We start from the raw sequence: 19,251 nt of genomic DNA on the forward strand, positions 1-19,251 counted from the left end.
ACCCACCCAGCAGCCACGTGCATCCCATAACTGCCGACCGAGCTAGACACCAGTGACGGTGGTGATGGTGAGGTGCCAACAAGGGTTTAAATTTCGACTTTTAGGGGTTCTGAAATTTTAATACTCATTCGACCAAATTTCAAAAAATTTCGGCGAAATATTCAAAATTTCGCCGAAAATTTCGAGCGAAATTTTAAGTACCCTAACAGCAAATTTTTTTGAATTTGAGAGAAATTTCGCTTAAATTTCGTCTAAATTTCGATGAAATTTCGCTCAAATATCCAGATCCAGCTAACCAGAGGGAGGAAGAGGCTCGGGGAAGCGGAGACCAGAGGGAGGGAGGGGAGGAAGAGGCGAGCTAGCCTCGTCGCCGAAGGCAGCAGATCGAAGAGAGAGAAGAGATCGGGGAGGGAGAAGAGAAAGAGAGAGAGACCAGGGAAGAAGGAAAGAAGGAAAAAGGAGGAAGAGAAGGAGGGAGGAGAGAGAAGGTGTTTGGGCGTGGGTCTGGTGGCTGGGCAGTGGGAAAAAAGAAAGAGAAGTGGGTTTGGTGGCTGACTGGCTGAGCAGTGGGAAAGAAGAAAGAGAAGGGGAAAAGATGAAGTCACGGGAAGAAAGAAGAAAAGAAGGAAAGGAAGGAAGGAAAGAAAAGAAAAAGAAAAGAAAGAAAGAAAAAAGAAAAGAAAAGAAAAAGAAAAGAAAAGAAAGAAAAAAGAAAAGAAAAGAAAAAAAAAAGTTTAGGATTGGTTAAGGACCTTTTGAGTTATCAAATAGTTGGAAAAATCCAAGAGAAACTATTGTACGTTCATGCATGCTGTACATCATGTTTCATTCATTGTTCTTATGCACATGTATATAATTGCTGACGCAAATTAATGGCCAAAGTTAATTAGTCGTAGAGAATTTTCAAAATAAATTATATATATACTGATTTCGTTTAGGGTCTTTGTGCAATTAGAAAAAAAAAAAATTTTGGTTTCGTTTAGTTGTTTTTAAATCCTAAATCCTAATACATTTCTATATAAAAATAATTAAAAATATCTTAAAGAGCCTAAACCCTAATATCTTATACCATATCCTAAAAAATATAGAATACACATTATAAAGTATACAAAATTTAGTGTATATATTATAGAGTATATAGGATTTAGTATATAGAGTATATAGGATTTAGTGTATAAATTATAGAGAATAAAAAATATACTAATTTCATTTACTCATTATACTAATTTTATTTAATAGTATTTGCCTCCAGCGTGCATTATATTCATATTATATCACATGAAATTTACTATATAATTTAGTTTCTTCAATGTTTTTTATCAATGTAGTAGATAATATGTTAAATAAACATATAGTAAAGTTTCATTCAAAATTTCCGTATTTTGATAGTAATTTCCGTCGTTTTCGTCTAATTTCTGTCGTAATTTAAAAATCTTCGAAATTTCCGTCGAAATTTCCTCGAAACCCGAAATTTTATTCCTTGGGTGCCAATCAAAAAACAATCTAAACTCCAAATTCGAACAACCAATCTCCATAATCAAACACACCCACTATTAGAGATGGCTTCTTCCACCTTTAGCGGGGACGAAACTGCTCCTTTCTTCAATTTCTTCGGCACCGCTGCCACTATCGTCTTCTCTTGTAAGCCCTATCAACCCTTAATTCCTCAATTTCTTCTTTAATTTTTCTTTTTCTCAAAAAATTGATTGAAATTGTTTTGTTTGTACTTCCTAGCCAATGCCATAAGAGATGGCTCAATAATCCTACCACGAAGCCTCACAACCAAATGCAGAGTTAATTCTTTCTGGATGTTGTAGTCGGCGAGAGTACGACCATCCTCGAGCTGCTTCCAGGCGAAAATGAGCCTCTGCTAGTCCGGAGAATACCTTCCTTATCTATGGTGGTGATGGGGAAGGCACGGAGGCCGACGTCTAGATCTGTCGGCGATGATGGGGAGGCTGCTAGGTGGGGAGAGAGGGAGAAGGGGTTTGGAGCTTGCTGCAAATTGCAAAATCCATCGATGCTATTTTTTTTTTCTTTTTTTGGTCTTCTTTATTTATTTTTATTGAATTTATTTTTGGAGTTCTTTTATTTCTATTTTAATTTTAGTTTTAGATTTCTTATTATTTTCTTATCCACATGGCAATATGTGTTAGGCCATATGGCATGACATGGTAACATGTCAGATTCACGTCAACACAATGGATTAATTAACATTTAATTTGACAGAGGTATGACATTGCAACCAATTGTAAACATAAGGTATGACATTGCAATATTTTATACATGAGGTATTAAATTGAAATTTGAAGCAAATGTGAGGTATTAAACTGAAATTAACCCAAAATTTTAATACAAAAGGAGATGGGAGGATGATGGAGACCCTAACGAGAATATTTAATTGATTGACAATTACGAAGATTGTAACTGTGAAATAGTTCGAATAAATTCTAGAGTCCGTTAATTACAAGGACAATCTTTTAAATTAACTAAAAGCACCCAAACAAAAATAATTACTCAAACCCCAACTTCTACTTACTTGCAGCCCACCCCTTATAAAGCCCAACAGAAAACACGTGACACAAAAATGCACAAGCCCACAAAAATTAACTTCTAGGTAATATATATTAACCCAAATTTCTACTTTAAAATTGAATCTAGCTAGTCAACCATGAAAATGGAAAGTAATGAACACTACATGCAAGCTAATGACACATGCAAACAAATTTCTTAGAGTGCGCGCTCAAATCTAAAAACATTAAAAGGAGGACTACATATTTCAGAAAATTATTAGATATGCAATCCAAAAAAAATGAAAAAGAAAAAAAAATACACACTCAAAATAAAAAAAGCCTTTATGAAACTGTTACAGTGACGAAGAATTTAAGAATTATGAAACTCCAAATTCAAACTGGTACATCAAATTTAAGAATTTTCATAAATGAAATTATAATTGAAACTGAAATTGCAATTGAGATTTCAACTAAAACTGAAACTGAAACTGAAACTGCAAACTACAACTACGAACTAAACTTGAAACTGCGAACTGAAAAATCGATTTCAATGCAATCAACTACAGATCGGAAACTGAAACTTCAAATTACAACTATGAACTAAAATTGAAACTGCGAACTGAAAAATCGATTTCAATGCAATCAATTATAGATCTGAAACTGAAACTGCGAACTGAAACTGTAAACTGACACTGAAACTGCAAACTACAACTACGAACTAAAATTGAAATTGCAAACTAAAAATCGATTTTAACGCAATCAACTACAGATCTGAGCTCAAAATAAAGGCAAATATGGATCTACAATCAAAATCAAACAAACTATAAAATTGAAAACGAAAGTTGCTATGAAACCAAAAGGACGGCCCTAGTCTCTGACACATTTACAGGCAGAGCATTATTTCACACAGAGAGAGAGAGAGAGAGAGAGTGGGACTTGGTTGTTGGTTTGGTTTTTTCTTCTTCTTGCTTCTACTGTTTTTTTCTCTCCACCGACTTTCGATCTCTCTGTGTGCAAACTGAAGCTCAACTCAAAATGTACTCAACAAGCTAATATTAATGCTTCAATCCATTAATTCAACATTCTTTATTATTAAATTATTAAATATTGTATGGTTGAAGTCAAAAGCAGCCAATAAATTTTCCACCCAGAGATAACAAGGCAAAATGACACGTGAAAGGATTGGACATGAATGGTATGACTATCTGCTATGTGACTAATACTTACAAAAGTCTCCTTATTGTTAAATTTGAACAATAGGTATAGTAGTAGTTAAATAAAATGTTTGTCATGTATCCTACATTAATTAATTCTAAAATTCTAATAACAGTATAATGAATTTGGTTCTCAAATTTAGTAGGCAACGAATTGATTGTCAAAGATATGTCAATCAATCTATGATCAATTGACACCTATCATCGCTTCGGGTTAAGGGTTAAGAGCAAATCTACACTCTACAGCACATCATCTTGTCGAGTAAAAGATCAAAATAACCAAAAGTCAAAAATCACGAGCGATCAATCTTGCACAATTTGTCCCTCTTTATAATGTGAACTTATTTAATATAAACAAAGTTAATAGTGAACCTGAGGGAAAAAAAATTAAAAAATTGAGGAGAGTTAATATGCAATGTAAAATTAAAAGTATGGATCATTAACTTCAGTTAACAACTTTGAAAAGGAGAAAAAAAAAAAAAAAAAAAAAAAAAACCTTCAATTAACAACTTGTGTGCAAATTATTTAACAAAATAAACAAAAAGAAAAAAATAGAAGAAAAATAGAAAACAACTTGTGCAGACCATTTGGTGCAGTCTGTGCAGCACATAAGATTTGGGCTCAATCTCTGCCGCAGTCCTACTCCTAAGTCCTAACCAAACATAAACGCGGTTCAAGTTCAACTGTTCACCCAGCGCATGAAAATAGACCATGTCTTCCGCCACAAGCCAAGCCATTGCCACCCAACCCAACCAGTCCACTCCCACACCCCCCACAGTGCCTAGACTTAACCATAACACAGTCTAACGGTCTAACCTGAAACCCAATTCCCTCTCCCTCTCTCTCTCTTACACGCAACTTGTTCAACTTTAAGTATCAAGATTGGGTCAAGCATACACAGAAATTCAGCTACAAAAAGGGGAAGAAAATCTAGGTATTTCATCACTGTTTCCCTGTTTTTTTTTTCCTAGAAAATTTCTGCATAATCTTTTTTCCCGAGAAAACTGTTATGTTCCAGTTTGGTTTGCGATTCCAATGCATTCATCTTCTCCATTTCTCTTCTGGGTCCTTTTCTGTTTCTTCTTTAACCTCAATTTCCCTTCACTCTCTGCTCCATTCTTGCCTGAGAAGAACAATGTCACCCTCTTAGGTGACGCTTACATCAGAAACAACGCCATTGGTCTCACTCAAGAACTCACCACCTGCCCCTCTTCTTCTTCTTCTTCTTCTTCTTCTTCTTCTTCAACTTCTGGGGTTGGAAGAGCGTTTTATGCGTACCCAATTCGATTTCTTGATCCCACAAGAAATGCCACTGCGTCTTTCTTGTGCCGCTTCTCTTTGACAATCACCCCTAGTTCCCAATTGTGTTCTTCTGGCGATGGTATTGCCTTTGTGATCACTCCTAGTGTCGATTCATTCAGTTCCTCTAAAGGGTATATGGGTCTTCCAGAGCCAACCGTAACAGCACAAGAACCGTTCTTTGCTGTGGAATTCGATACCAGTTTTGATCCTGTGGTTGGGGACATTAATGGCAACCACATTGGTATTGATGTTAACACAGTTGTATCTGTAGCCTCTGTTGATGTTGTGTCAAGAGGAATTGATTTGGCAAGTGGGAGGGAGATAACTGCTTGGATTGAGTACAGAGATGCTGTCAAAATGATTCGGGTTTGGGTCGGATACTCGCAAACTAGGCCTCCAAGTCCTCTTCTTGTTGCTTGGATTGACCTCTCCAAGGAATTCAAGGAGTTTATGCATGTTGGTTTCTCTGCCTCTAATGGGCAGGGCTCTTCAGTTCACACTGTTGATAGGTGGACATTCAAGACTTTTGGGTCTCTCCCATCACCGTTTCCTATGGATACTGTTGAAGGAGGGGACTGTTTCATGTGCTCTTCAGCAGAAGATTCAGGCATCAACAGCAGCCCTGTCAATCATTCTAATGAAAGAAAAACAAGGATAGTGGATATTGCTCTTGGACTGGTAGGTTTAGCTGCATTCGTCTTCTCCATATTTGCTATTCTTTGTGTGTTTTGTTTTATGTTTGTAAAGAAGAGAAAGGCCATGGCCATAAGAAGCAAAGAAGGCCGAACTTGTAGAGTTGAGGCAAATAGAGTTCCAACAAGTTTGCCACTTGCAAAGATAAGAGCAGCTACAATGGGGTTTAATAGAAACAGAGTTGTTGGGGAAGGGGCATCAGCTAAGGTTTATAAAGGGTCTCTGCCATCTGGTGGAGAAGTGGCTGTTAAAAGGTTTGAGAGGGGTAATGGGATTGATTGTTTGCGTAATCCATTTACTACTGAGTTTGCAACTATGGTGGGTTGTTTACGGCACAAGAATCTGGTTCAGCTTCATGGATGGTGCTGCGAGGGTAATGAGTTAGTCTTGGTGTATGAGTTCATGCCCAATGGAAGCCTCAACAAAATCCTCCACAGTAGCTACAATTCAGCCATTGTCCTATCTTGGAAGCAAAGACTGAAGATAGTTCTTGGAGTTGCATCTGCTCTTGCATATCTTCACGAGGAGTGTGAGAGGCAAATAATTCACAGAGATGTTAAAACTTGCAACATAATGCTTGATGCAGACTTTAATGCCAAACTTGGGGATTTCGGTCTAGCAGAAACATATGATCATAGTTCCATGACAAGAGATGCAACTATACCAGCTGGAACAATGGGATATCTTGCTCCTGAATATGTTTATTCAGGTGTTCCAACTGTAAAAACTGATGTTTACAGCTTTGGTGTGGTGGTGTTGGAGGTGGCAACTGGTAGAAAGCCGGTGGAGGATGATGGAACAGTGGTTGTTGATTCGGTTTGGGGCCTGTGGGAGAGGGGGAAACTGATTGAAGCTGCTGATTCAAGGTTGATGGGGAAGTTTGATGAGGTAGAGATGGAAAGGATGCTGATGACTGGACTTGCTTGTGTGCACCCAAACCATGTCACAAGGCCAACAGTGAAGGAAGCTGCAAGGATACTTAAAGGCGAAGTGCCACTTCCTGTGTTGCCAGCAAGAAAACCAAGGGTGAGCCTTCGGCCTTCTTTCCCTGATGATTTCGAAGAAAGCCTAAATTTCTGTGGTGTTCGACACAGTCTTGAACTTGATGATGCACAATATATGACCCCCAGGAGCCAATTTGGCAGGGATTAGTAGCTCAGAATAGACCAAGTAACCTCAAATATAAGAGTCAGATTTTCAATGCAGTTTGTAACAGACAAGCTAGGAGCTTATTGTTAACTGGAGATCCTGAAGAATCCTTCAGTTAAAGTAGTTTGCAGATTTTGTAGTCATAGACTCCTATTTGGTCCTAAGATAGTCTTTAGGTTGGCCAATTTATTAGAATGATCATTACGATGTCATACAGAAATGAAATGCTTACAGTGTGTTTTACATGATTTCTTGAATTTGATGGTCCTAAGTCACCTTCCTTGTCTGTTTTCAGATATCATGATTGGCATTTTCTCAAGCATAATTAGTCATAAGATGGTCCTTAGGTTGGCCAATTTGCAAAAAGAATCATTAATGAAATGCTCACATTGTGTTTTACATAACATCTTGAGGTTCAAGCTTGGGAAGTCCAATTTAATAGTTTAATTTCCCTGGCATACTCATTGAATATGTATTGTTTATGAAATTACTGATTAGGCTTTTTTACTCAAATACCACTCAAACTTTTTTTTTTTGTTAATTTACCACCTGAACTTTCACATATTGGCCAATCTACAACTTACCGTCACTTTGGTTAAATTTTCTATTTATTTTAAGGGTATTTCCATCAATTCATATGATAAAAGCATTTGAAATATTGAAAATAAAATTCTAAGTAAACCCCTAAAAAAAAAAGACTTTAACGGTATTTCCTTTTTCTATTAGTTTTTAAGTTTTTTTATAATTATATTTTAAAAATAGTTTTTAAAATATTAATATTTTTTTATTGTATTCATGGACAAAATGGGAAGTTTGGGAAATTTTTTGATGATTTAACAGAAAAATGGATGTCAGGTGGCAAATTGGCACATATTGATAATTGCAGGTGATAAATTGACAAGAAAAAAAAATTTGAGTGGTATGAGAGCATGCCCCCAGTAGTCCGGGTGGTATTTGGGTAAAAAAGCCTACTAATTAATATAAGGCTCAAGTACATTTATATACATCAACTATATGGTCCATTTTAAGTCGATCCACGAACTATAAAACATTTCAAATTTTCCCATTAACTATAGGGTTCATTTCAAGTTAGTCCACGAACTATAAAATATTTCAAATTTTTCCATTAACTATAGGGTTCATTTCAAGTTGGTCCATGAACTAACAAAAAACATACAGAATGGTTGACAAAATCTGGTTGACAAAAAAACCGAACTGAACCGGATTATTTATATATATTTATATATTTTATTATATATTTTATATTATATAAAAGTTATATATATTGAATAAAAAAGATGTAAGTTGTTTTTTGCACATGTTGGGGGTTTGAACCTATGACCTTGTGAGGAGAGTCAAAGTATGAATTCTTACTACACCACTTAACCACTTATGAAATTCAAGTACATGCAATATATTTATAGGCATACTGATACTTGAAATATAATAATTTATAAAATTAAACATAGTTTATATATCATTCCTTTTTTTTAAGATATTATTTTAGGTCTCTATTTAAATATTATAATTTCAAAAAGTCTAAAAATTTTACTAGTTTATATTTTATATAATTTATAGTTTCTATATTGTAAACATATTACTAAAAGTCCAAAACTATAATTTATAATTTATGTACTAAAATTATTAGAGTATAGGGTTAATTTTTAAGGTATAAGGTTTCAGACTTTATGGTTTAGTGTATAAGGTTATGGTGTAGAATACCAATTATAATTTTATAAATTATTATATTTCAAGTATCAGTATGCTTATAAATATATTGTATATACTTAAATATCATAAGTGACTAAATGGTGTAGTGGGAATTCACACTTTCACTCTCCTCAAGTGGTCATGGGTTTGAACCCATCATTTTCCAAAAACACCTTATACCTTTTTCATTCAAAATATATAACTTTTATTTAATAAATAAATAAATATATAAATAATCCGGTTCGGTTGTTCAGTTTTTTTGTCAACCCGGTTTTATAATTCGTGAACCAACTTGAAATGAACCCTATAGTTAATGGGGAAATTTGAAATATTTTATAGTTCGTGGACCAACTTGAAATGTCCCTATAGTTGGTGGATATAAATATTTGAGCCTTAATATAAATATTAAGTACTCAAAATCATTTGGCATGCATATATAGAGTGAATTTGTTTTTCTTCAATTACTACTTGACATGAGCTTGAACATGTTTTGAGTCTAACTATAAGTACAAATTAAGACGTTGATCTATACTAGTATATGCTTTTACAACTGAAGTTCTCTAGTAATCTTGCCGTCTCTGTACAAATGTGCCAAAGAAAGCTAGCTTTCCGGTTTCATTTTTTTTTTTTTGAATAATAATCTTTCATATGGTTGATGAGAGCCTAATTTAATTACCAAAAGAATAAATTTGACAAATGAACACCAAAAGAATTATATTTTAATTTACCTCCATCCAGAAATGTAAAAACTTTGTAGAGCTTCTATAGTAAGTTGTTCTCGTTGTTTTCTGGAATTGAAATATTTTCTTTTCTTTTTAATAATTACTTTCAAATGCTGTTTAAAAAATCACATCAGTCGCCAAATTTCGAAGACAAGGCCACACATCTAACTCACATGAACCCTGTTTGGAGACCAACCTTTCCCATTCAATAATCATCTCGCCACAACTTTGGCAAAATGCTGGAAACATACAATATGATATTGTTAATGAATGCGCTATGTCAGTATATTATCAATATGATATTGATAGTTTCTGTAAATGCAATTGTACTTACATTTTCGGAAACTTAGATGAGTACTGCAAGCATGTGTATCTAAGGAGTAAAATTTCGAAAGAGAATCTTATTGATATAAGGTCGTCTCTCTCTAGGCAGAGCCTCTCTCTCTAGAAATGAGATTCTTTCGCGCCTTTGTGGTGTTTGGCTCGTGAGCTCGTCTCATACTCTTTCTTTGATCTCTTCCTCTTCACCCATGGATTCTGATTCTTATGCAAAATCCATGTTGTTTATTAGTTTTTCTTCCAGCGTTTATTTTCATCGATGATCTTTTCTTCTGTTTCGTCTCGGTCGTTCCTTTCAGTTCTCTGAGTTTATTTGGTGTTTGGAGTTGTTTGGATTAAGATCCTTGGGTTTGATTTCAGCATAGATGGAGTCCTTATTTGCTTCTGGGATTAAGCCTCATTCAGATCCTGGAATTCACGATGATTCAGAGTCAGTCAACCTAGCTGCTGCTATAATTGCTGACAAAATGCCAAACAGAGGTACTATTATTGGTATTTTGTTGAATGCTTGGAAAAATTATGGTGAAGTTACTATGGTAGGTTTGCGTGATCGTTTATTCTCAATTACCTGTGAAAATGAACTTGTAGCCCGGAAAATCCTTGATAATGGGCCCTGGTCAGTTAAGGGTTTTTGTGTTAGTATTTCTCCATGGCCAGATCTATGTGCTATCAGTGATATTAGTTTCTCGGAGGTGCCTTTCTGGGTCCAGTTGACTGAACTACCTAGAGGTTTGATGACCAAGGAGGTAGCTCTGAAATTGGGAGCTAGAATTGGCCAGGTACTTGAAGTGGAAGATCCCAAGCTAATTCCTAGAGGCGTTTTGCGTTTTAAGGTTGTTGTGGACATCTCACAACCTCTCTTAGCTGGGTTGCATATCCCTGATGTGGATGGTGGGCTAACTTGGGTCCCTATTAAGTATGAACGTCTTTCTGACTTCTGCTACAATTGTGGAAGATTAGGGCATTGTCTTTCAGATTGTAAAGAGGAAATTGGGAGGGATGAATATGGTCATTTGAAGTTTGATGATAAGTTGAGGACGTTTGCTGCACCTAAACTGAATTTTCGGAAGAAGAATCCTAGCAGGGCTAACTCTGATTTGTGGAGTACTTTGGGCCCTATGAAGTCCACTGTGGAATCGGCTAGGGGTGATAATTTCATTGATTTAAGTGTGGAGATTCAGCAGCTCAAATCGAAATCTAGTAAGAATTCACAGCAGTCTGTCCCACATATTTCTAAGATGGTTGACACTGCTGAGGGGGTTAGTAATATGACTTGTGTGCAAACTAAGAGTACTATGGTTCAGACTACTCAAACTCTTAGTTTTGCTTCTTTCCAGTCAAAGCTCTCTCATATTGATGCCTCTATTTCTCAAGAATGTGATGTCCAAGAAAATCATTTGGAGGTGTCGTGTGTAACTTCACAAAAAGGGTCTTTGCTTGTTCCACACACTGTTGAGTTACCTCCTGATGTTAGGGAATCTAATGTGATTTTGGAACCTCCTCCAAAATTTGATTCTGACATGGGTGATATTGCAGAACCAGTGATTAGTCTTGCTCGTGTTTTTAAAACACTGGATTTGAAAAGAATAGGGGAGGCTCATCTCCCTGAACCTCCGTACAAGAAATCAAGATTGGAAACTGATTTACTCTTTCTTCCTGCCCCTTCAGCGGTGAGTGCTAAACAAAAGGTTGGGGTCCTAGTAAAAAAGAGGGGTCGACCTAGGAAAAGTTTCAAGAGGGAGGTTAAAAATCTGCCTGATCAGGAGAATTGTGGTGATCTTGTTAATGTTCCGGTGTCTTTGCTAAAGGTTGGTGAATTTTCTCTACTAGATGGTTGTGGTGGCTGGCCAGAATCAGCCACAAGTCCCCAATGCGGATCCTTAGTTGGAACTGTCAGGGTATTGGGACAGACCTGACAGTCCAAAACCTGAAGAAAATCAGGAGGAAGTATTGTCCCTCTCTAGTTTTCCTCATGGAAACTAGGGGAAACTCAGATAAACTGGAAAAACTAAAATGCTCTATGAATTTTCATCACAGCTTTTATGTGGACCCTGTTGGGTTATCTGGTGGCTTAGCTCTCTGGTGGTTGGATGACATTGATCTTGACATCTTAGAATTTTCTAAGAATCTTATTCATATGAAAGTGAGGATTGTGGGAAAACAAACGGTTTGGAATGTTTCTTGCATCTATGGTCCTCCAGTTGATGTGGATAAACCAGATTTTTGGAATCATCTTATTACTTTGGCTGATTCTAACCATGGTGACTGGTTGTGTATTGGTGATCTTAATACTATGGCTTGGGCTCATGAGAAAAAAGGAGGGAATTTCCTTTCAACTAGGGAATTGAGATATCTTCAATCCTTTTTAAGGGAGACCAACCTTATGGATTTGGGTTATAGTGGCCTTAGTTTTACTTGGGTAAATAATAGAAATGGGAGTTGGGTTAAGGAAAGATTGGATAGAGTTCTAGCTAGTCCTGGCTGGCTATGCTCTAATCCTAGCTCCCAGGTGTTTCATTTACCTTACTTGGGGTCTGATCACACTCCTATTCTCTTGGATTCAGATTTTGAGGAAATAAAAACTCCTAAGGCTTTCAGATTTGAAGCTATGTGGCTTTCCAGCGATGATTGTCATAAGGTGGTGTCAGATTCTTGGCATGCCAGCATTGGGGGTCTGTGGGCTAATCAATGGAGGAAAAATCTCAAGAGTTGTGCTTTTAATCTTATAAGTGGAGTAAACAGCATTTTCAGAATAATATATCTCAAGTCAATCAGCTTATGAAAGATTTAGAAGTTGAACAGGGGAAGAATGTTGTGAGTATGGACAAATCCAAAATTGTGTCCCTCACAGCCCAAATTAAACAGTGTTGGGATAATGAGGAGGTGTATTGGATGCAAAGATCAAGAATTCAGTGGCTTCAACAGGGTGATAAAAACACTAAGTTTTTTCACCTTTCTTCAGTTCAAAGAAGACAGTATAATAAAGTGTTGAGTATTAAGGATGCTAGTGGCAAATGGCTAGATGACGAGGAGGATATTCGTGAGGGCTTTCTTGGGTATTTTAAGTCCCTTTTCACGAGTGATGGTCCAAGAGACTGGTCTGCTGCTATATCTTGTGTAGACCCTGTTATTACTTCAACAATGAATGAGTTACTATTAGCTCCCATTTCTCTTGACGAGGTAAAACAAGCAGTTTTTGACCTGGGAGCGTTGAAGGCTTCAGGTCCTGATGGCTTTTCTGGAGTATTCTATCAAAAATTTTGGGATATTGTTAAGGATATTGTGTTTCGTTCAGCGGAGAGGTTTATGGCAGATGGGAATATTCTTAATGAGATGAATCAAACAAGGTTGGTAGTGATTCCTAAGGTTAAAGCTCCTGAGGAGTTCTCCCAATTTCGTCCCATTGGCTGTTGTAATTTCTCCTACAAAGTTCTTTCTAAAATCCTTGCAAATAGTCTCAGAGTTTTGCTGCCAGAGATTATTTCCCCTTTTCAAGGTGCTTTTGTCTCTAATAGGCAAATTCAAGATAATATTCTTGTGGCTCATGAAGCATTTCACCACATAAGGCTTAGAAGGAAGGGTAAGTTTGGGAAGCTAGGCCTTAAATTGGACATGAATAAGGCCTATGACAGAGTAGAATGGGATTTCTTGGAGGTGGTCATGCTAAAAATGGGTTTTGATCCTAAGTGGGTCTTTCTTATTATGGAATGTGTGAGGTCAGTGTCCTTGTCAATTAATATTAATGGCAAGTCGGGTCCTCTTTTTCAGCCTACTAGAGGGATAAGACAGGGAGATCCCTTGTCTCCATATCTTTTCCTGTTCATTGGAGATGTGTTGTCTAATATGATAAAGAAGGCTTGTGATTCTGGAAATTTACATGGTATTCAGCTTAGTAGGGAAGGACCTTTGCTCTCTCATTTATTCTTTGCTGATGACTCGTTATTTTTCTTGGAGGATACAACAAGGAATTGCCAGGTGTTAAAGTCTATTCTTGATGATTACTGTGTAGCTACTGGGCAACGAATTAATTACCAAAAGTCTTCCCTCTATTTTAGTCCTAATACTTTGGAGTCTGAAATTGAGAGTATTTGTTCTCACTACTACAATAATGTAAATAGACAACGGTGAAAAACCGTTGTCTATTCACCCAAAATTCCGTCGTCTAGGCGAGTGACGACTATAGTATATTTAGACAACGGTAAAAACCGGTTGTCTAAATGGATTAATACAACAGTTATAATTTAAAACTGTTGTCTAGTATCCACCAAAATGCCCAATATTCATCTTAAACAGTTGTGTTGAAACCCAATACACAACGTTTACAGATACAAAACAATTGTATTAGTAAAGATTAGACAATACTTATATGATATAAATGTTGTCCAAAGTATTATTAAACATCCGTTTTAAGAAACACCGTTGCATAATTAAGTATAAAACCGGCATGATGATTGTACATAAGAAACTCAACAACAGTTTTTACTAAAACATGTTATTTTAATTACTTATACATATCATTTTATATCTTAAAACCGTTGGGTAATCATTTTTTCCACAACTTTTTTTAACTATATGTGATGTTAAGTTATGTGTTTGATAAGTAATTTTTTTTCAAAAATGTTGTATAGATAGATGATACACATCAATTTTTTGGTTAATCGTTTTAACTGTTGTTAGTAGGTGTTTTATACAATGGTTATTTAACTAAAACCGTTGTCTATGATTAATTAACATAATTTTTTAAAATTTAAAACTATTGTTTGTTTGATTCACATTTTAATATCCCTGCTTACATCCAATTGAATCCCCATTAATTCCCTGCTTGCATATCCAATTGGAATTAAATCCCACTAAATCCCTGCTTGTTGCATCCAAAGTAATCCACAAATATTGGTAACTCAAAAAGATCCATGAATTCATTAAATTGGAATTGGAGTTTACAAAGTCGATCATGATAACAAACCCATTCACACATTCCTTGCCAATTAATGTACAGCCCAAAAAATTATAAGTAACTTGATAACTACAAAAAGTACTTGTTGATTACAAAAACTATAAAGCTAGGGATGACATGGTCTAACCTAAGTAATCGTGCAAAGTCAGCCATATAAATACCAAAATATCTGACTTTGCAAGATTAGCTAGTCAATGAACTGCTCCCATCATAAAATTGCATGTCTACACAGCCTAGCCAGTTAGCTACACAAAATATTTACCAAAAAATGCTTGTTAAACCCAGCCAGCAGATTTAGGGAAGTGAGGAGTACGTATTGGATCTACATATAGCGCACCAGAAAACCTGCCCATTCAGCGCGTACTTCATCAATCTGGTCCTGTGAGTAGGTGTTGTCCTTTCTCCTTTCCCACTGAAATTAACCATGGAGTAACAAAGGGATTAACATAAGGGAATACACCAATAAGAAATTCAACATTTTTGTTTAAATAACCTTTTTTTTTAAGTAATTGAATGAATCAATAAAAAAAAGGAGTTCAGCATTTTTGTTTAAAGGGTTCTTGCTGCTTCCAATTAGTTCAGCCAACTATGAAAAAACACACCTAGAGATTCTCTCCTAATTACAAGGCCCCGGATGTTTATTAATAAAAATGTTGTATATCAAGGGATTCAATCTAGTTTTAAAAAAACTAAAATGCTTTGAGTAACTTAATAGTGATAAACATATACAACTACTCGGTGTTCTGTTTATTATCGACATAAATCATCAAGAAATGGATGTCAATATTCATTACCAATGCATACACAGCATGTACAAGAGCAGAACTTTGGTTTTGAGTTTCCTAACACCACCTGGCTTTCATATTAAATTAATAGCCACAATGATGCGAAACAAATAATATAATGATAGCTCTATACCTAGAAAGCTGCAAGATTTGCAGAAATTTGATTCAAGGCTTGCGCGTTTTGCTCCAGAAGCTCTCCTGTAATACCACCAATTGCTGCAGACAGAACAAGCAAATTTTAAAAAACCATTACAACAATTCCTCTCGAAAAGGAAGCTCTAGAATTTAGAACTCCAGAGCATTTTAATTGCAAAGCAAGCCACTTCCAGTCCGAATGCATAAGATCAGCAGCACACAGTGGCAATACATAAAATTAATATATGTACTTATCTTAACATGAACATGTCATTGCAACTTCTATTCAACTAATACTATCATGACAAACCTTTAGGTTATATATACACATACCAAGAAGGTCAATATCTTAAAAAATCCTCCATTTCCTCATTAGAAACATATGGATGGAGGGCATGTAGAATCCACCCCCAGACAACTACATCAAATATTGTCCAAATATCTAAGCCTAAGTTTTACCTTCTCGCAAATATTTAAAATTTGAGGGGTGAAATGAAAAGGGGTCATTCGGGCAATCACGTGCTAGGTGACCCGTCTTCCTACAGTTGTTACATGCCTTCTCATTTGTGCAGTCAGCTGCAATATGACCCTGCTTGTAGCAGTTGTTGCACAACCTCAAGTCCCCAGGTGGCATTGTGGGAGCTGTACAGTCTCTAGCGCGATGTCCAGCCTTACCACAAGTGTGGCAGATGCCTTCGTTTGGGCAGTTACTGGCCATGTGACCAGGTTCCCGGCAGTTCCAACATAGTGACTTTGTGGTACACTCCGAAGCAATGTGCCTGGTGAAATATTTGAATGGCACAATTACAACTATGTCATGAAACATATAAGCATCTTTCTTTTTTCTTTTTTAAAGGAAAGAATGAAAGAAAGAAACATCTGGATGAGGCAGGTCATCATGAGATAAGAAACCATGCAACCTTATTGAAGCAATGACACAAATAATTTACCCACCATTTTCACCACAAGGTACTGCTACTTTGCTTAAAATGGAAAATATAACATTCTAAATTGTCTAAATAGGTCTAAATCGTGCAAGTCTCTAAAATTTTAACTTCTTTCCATCACCAATCTCAAGAGAGAGAGATAATGCTTAAATATTAAAGCAATCCTCACTCCTAACAATATGGAGACTGGCCTCACAAAATACCAAAAAATTGACACATTGTCACGTATTGATGCCTTGTTATTGGTGGGGACCATACATATTTTTCTTGAATTTTCGGTTTTTTCTTTTGAATTTATTTTGGTCATACTCTTGAATTACAATTAAAGGAGGAGGGATTTAAAAGTGTTATTGCTGGCTGCTACTTGTTATTGTCTAATGTGGTACAAGGGAAAACATGGATACACCAGTAGTAGAGGCAGAGGTGACACTGAGGTGGAAACAGAGAAGAATAAGTTAACCAAGAAAGACAGTAACTAGGGTGGTTGTGAGGCATAAAGTAGTAGCTGTGGTAATGTCAAAAAGGTTATGACAATAGTGGCATTAATGGGGGCAAGCCTGTGGTGTTAAAATTTACTGACACTACTGAATGGTGGCAATAGTTGTTTAACTGTTGAAGATAGAAAAGGAGGGAGGAGTTGGTAAAGAACTTGAGTGGATCTTGATTTTGGAAGTGACAATAATTTCTAGACAGAAAAATGGGGGTATAAACAGAAGTTTAGGAATTATTGGTAAAATTATGATAGAAATAGAACACTTGGTAGCAGAAGCAGAGGCATCTGTCCTGGTAGAGACAGAAGAGGCAGTGTTAAATGCCATACGCTCAAATTCACATATTCAGGAAATGGATGTTTGGGCTATTAACTAGTCAAAATTTGATTTTCATGGATTTCAACTATCTAGGAAGTCTGGACCCCCAGAAAAGAAATAAACACCAGAATATAATGAATGGCTAATAAAAAAATAATAAAAAGATTATAATGAATGGCAGAATGAGTTTCCATACCCAGGAAGACCACAATTGTGACAAATTGCAACATTAGGGCATTCTCTAGCATAATGGCCCGGTCGTTTGCAGTTCTTGCACAAATTGTCTCGGCTGGCAAAAAATAATAATAATAATACATTAAGTTCCAAGAAGAAAATAATGGCATTGCAATTTCACAACTTAAATTGTAAACTTCTCATGGCTATCACTTATTAATCATGCAAATTAAAAAGAAAAGGTCATAAAAAAGTAGAATATTATTTGGAGGATAACATTGTAATCCATCAATGGAAGCCAAAACATAAACAAAACACTAGAAAACCTGGTGGAACTCAGAGAAAGAGAAAGCAAAACAAGGCACCCCCTTTCTCCCACCAAAAAAAAGGGGGGGGGGAGGCATGCTATTAAATACTTCAAATACAGATAAGATATCCATAAAAGCAGACCTTTTCTGTGTCAAATTATTTATAAAAAACAAAAAAAACAATTATCCCAGTCAAAACAAACTGGGGGAAGAAAAATGGTTAAATGTCCTACATTATCTCATCAAGAAGAACCAGAGCCATAGTCACATAAAGAAACATGCACAATCACCCTTTCTCACCCAAAAGAAACATGCACAGCCAAAAGTTCAAAACATGAAAGTAAATATACCATGCACACTGAAAGTTTAGAAAAAATTCCCAATGAGTTGCACAAGTAGTTAGGAGTTAACACATGTACTGAGCTAAAAACAATTGAAAATGCAAAAGTTAATATCCATACAACTTTTATGCACCACTAACATAGACAAAGTTACCTCTACAACCAAGATTATTTACACTAAAGTATGTAGTTAAACAATCAATTTCAACAAGCAATCCATCCCATAAGAATAAAATACCACCACACTCAGAGCCCAGTTACTAAATACCCTGTTTCTCAGCCTCTTCCTTCAAAAGAAAGTCAAGCATCTATTGCAAACAATCAGGCATTCCATTAACTCAAGCCTACATAAACAGACAGACTCTACATAAACTCCAACTTCTTGAAACCATCTAAACAGATGAAATCATTTGAAAGCAGCCTAAAGTAGTAAAACAGGAAAGTTAGAAGAAACAAGTGTGACTGGTTCCTCATTGGACAAATAGGAATGTTTTAAGCTGCAGGTTGGAATAGGAAAGACACTCTCCCACAACTATAGGAGTAAACCAAATTGTAACTCCAGGGAATTTAGAAGGGCCTCTTATTGAAGAGAACCACAAGGACAGCCAGTGAGCTGGCAGCATCTCGCCATTGTGAAAATCTGCAGCCATTACAAAGTCCACCCTGTTCTAATCAGCATCTCGTCATCTAGACGTTAAAATGGACATCAACAGTAAACTTGAAGACTTTGTATGAGATGCCATCATCATTGTCCATAGTTATCATTGGGGGAGCATAGGGAGCAACATTGGACCGGGCAGCAAAGTGAGAAGGCTTTGCTGAAGTATCAATTACTCTCTCCTGAAAAAAAAAAATGCAAAAATAATCCGTGAGCATTTGGGACAGAGGAAACAGATACACAAACAGAAATTAGAGGGGAAAAAACCCAGAAAACTAAATCACAACTTAGCCCAAAAAAAATTAAAAAAATTCACAAGATAACCATCACACCAAAGAAAAAAAAAAACCCAGCAAACAAAAATACAAAACCCCCAAAATTAAAACATCTAAACCGAAATTTAAACAAAAAAAGGAGAAGAAAACCCTAACTTTGAAGAAGAACCTAATCAGGAAATAGACAGAAAGATAAGTAAAACTCAATGAAACTTCAACACGG

The 19,251-nt window shown here is 36.1% G+C and overlaps 2 protein-coding genes across 2 annotated transcripts; one reads left to right on the top strand and one right to left on the bottom strand.

Annotated features, from left to right (window-relative positions):
* The first annotated feature begins 4,753 nt into the window (after positions 1–4,753).
* On the top strand, positions 4,754–6,874 carry LOC147277798 (Concanavalin A-like lectin protein kinase family protein). Its single transcript, XM_086255267.1, has one exon. The coding sequence runs from the start codon at positions 4,763–4,765 to the stop codon at positions 6,872–6,874; it is 2,112 nt and encodes a 703-aa protein (XP_086111393.1). The 5' UTR covers positions 4,754–4,762.
* A 7,668-nt stretch (positions 6,875–14,542) lies between these two features.
* On the bottom strand, positions 14,543–17,602 carry LOC147277799 (uncharacterized; the record flags this gene model as incomplete). Its single annotated transcript, XM_086255721.1, has 4 exons — positions 14,543–15,008; positions 15,515–15,597; positions 15,976–16,295; positions 17,469–17,602. Coding segments are annotated over 3 exons (537 nt in total), but the record flags the coding sequence as incomplete, so codon positions are not given.
* Between the last annotated feature and the right edge of the window lie 1,649 nt (positions 17,603–19,251).

This window comes from Dryas octopetala, chromosome 8 (assembly GCF_963921425.1).
Source record: "Dryas octopetala chromosome 8, drDryOcto1.1, whole genome shotgun sequence".
NCBI lineage: Eukaryota > Viridiplantae > Streptophyta > Magnoliopsida > Rosales > Rosaceae > Dryas > Dryas octopetala.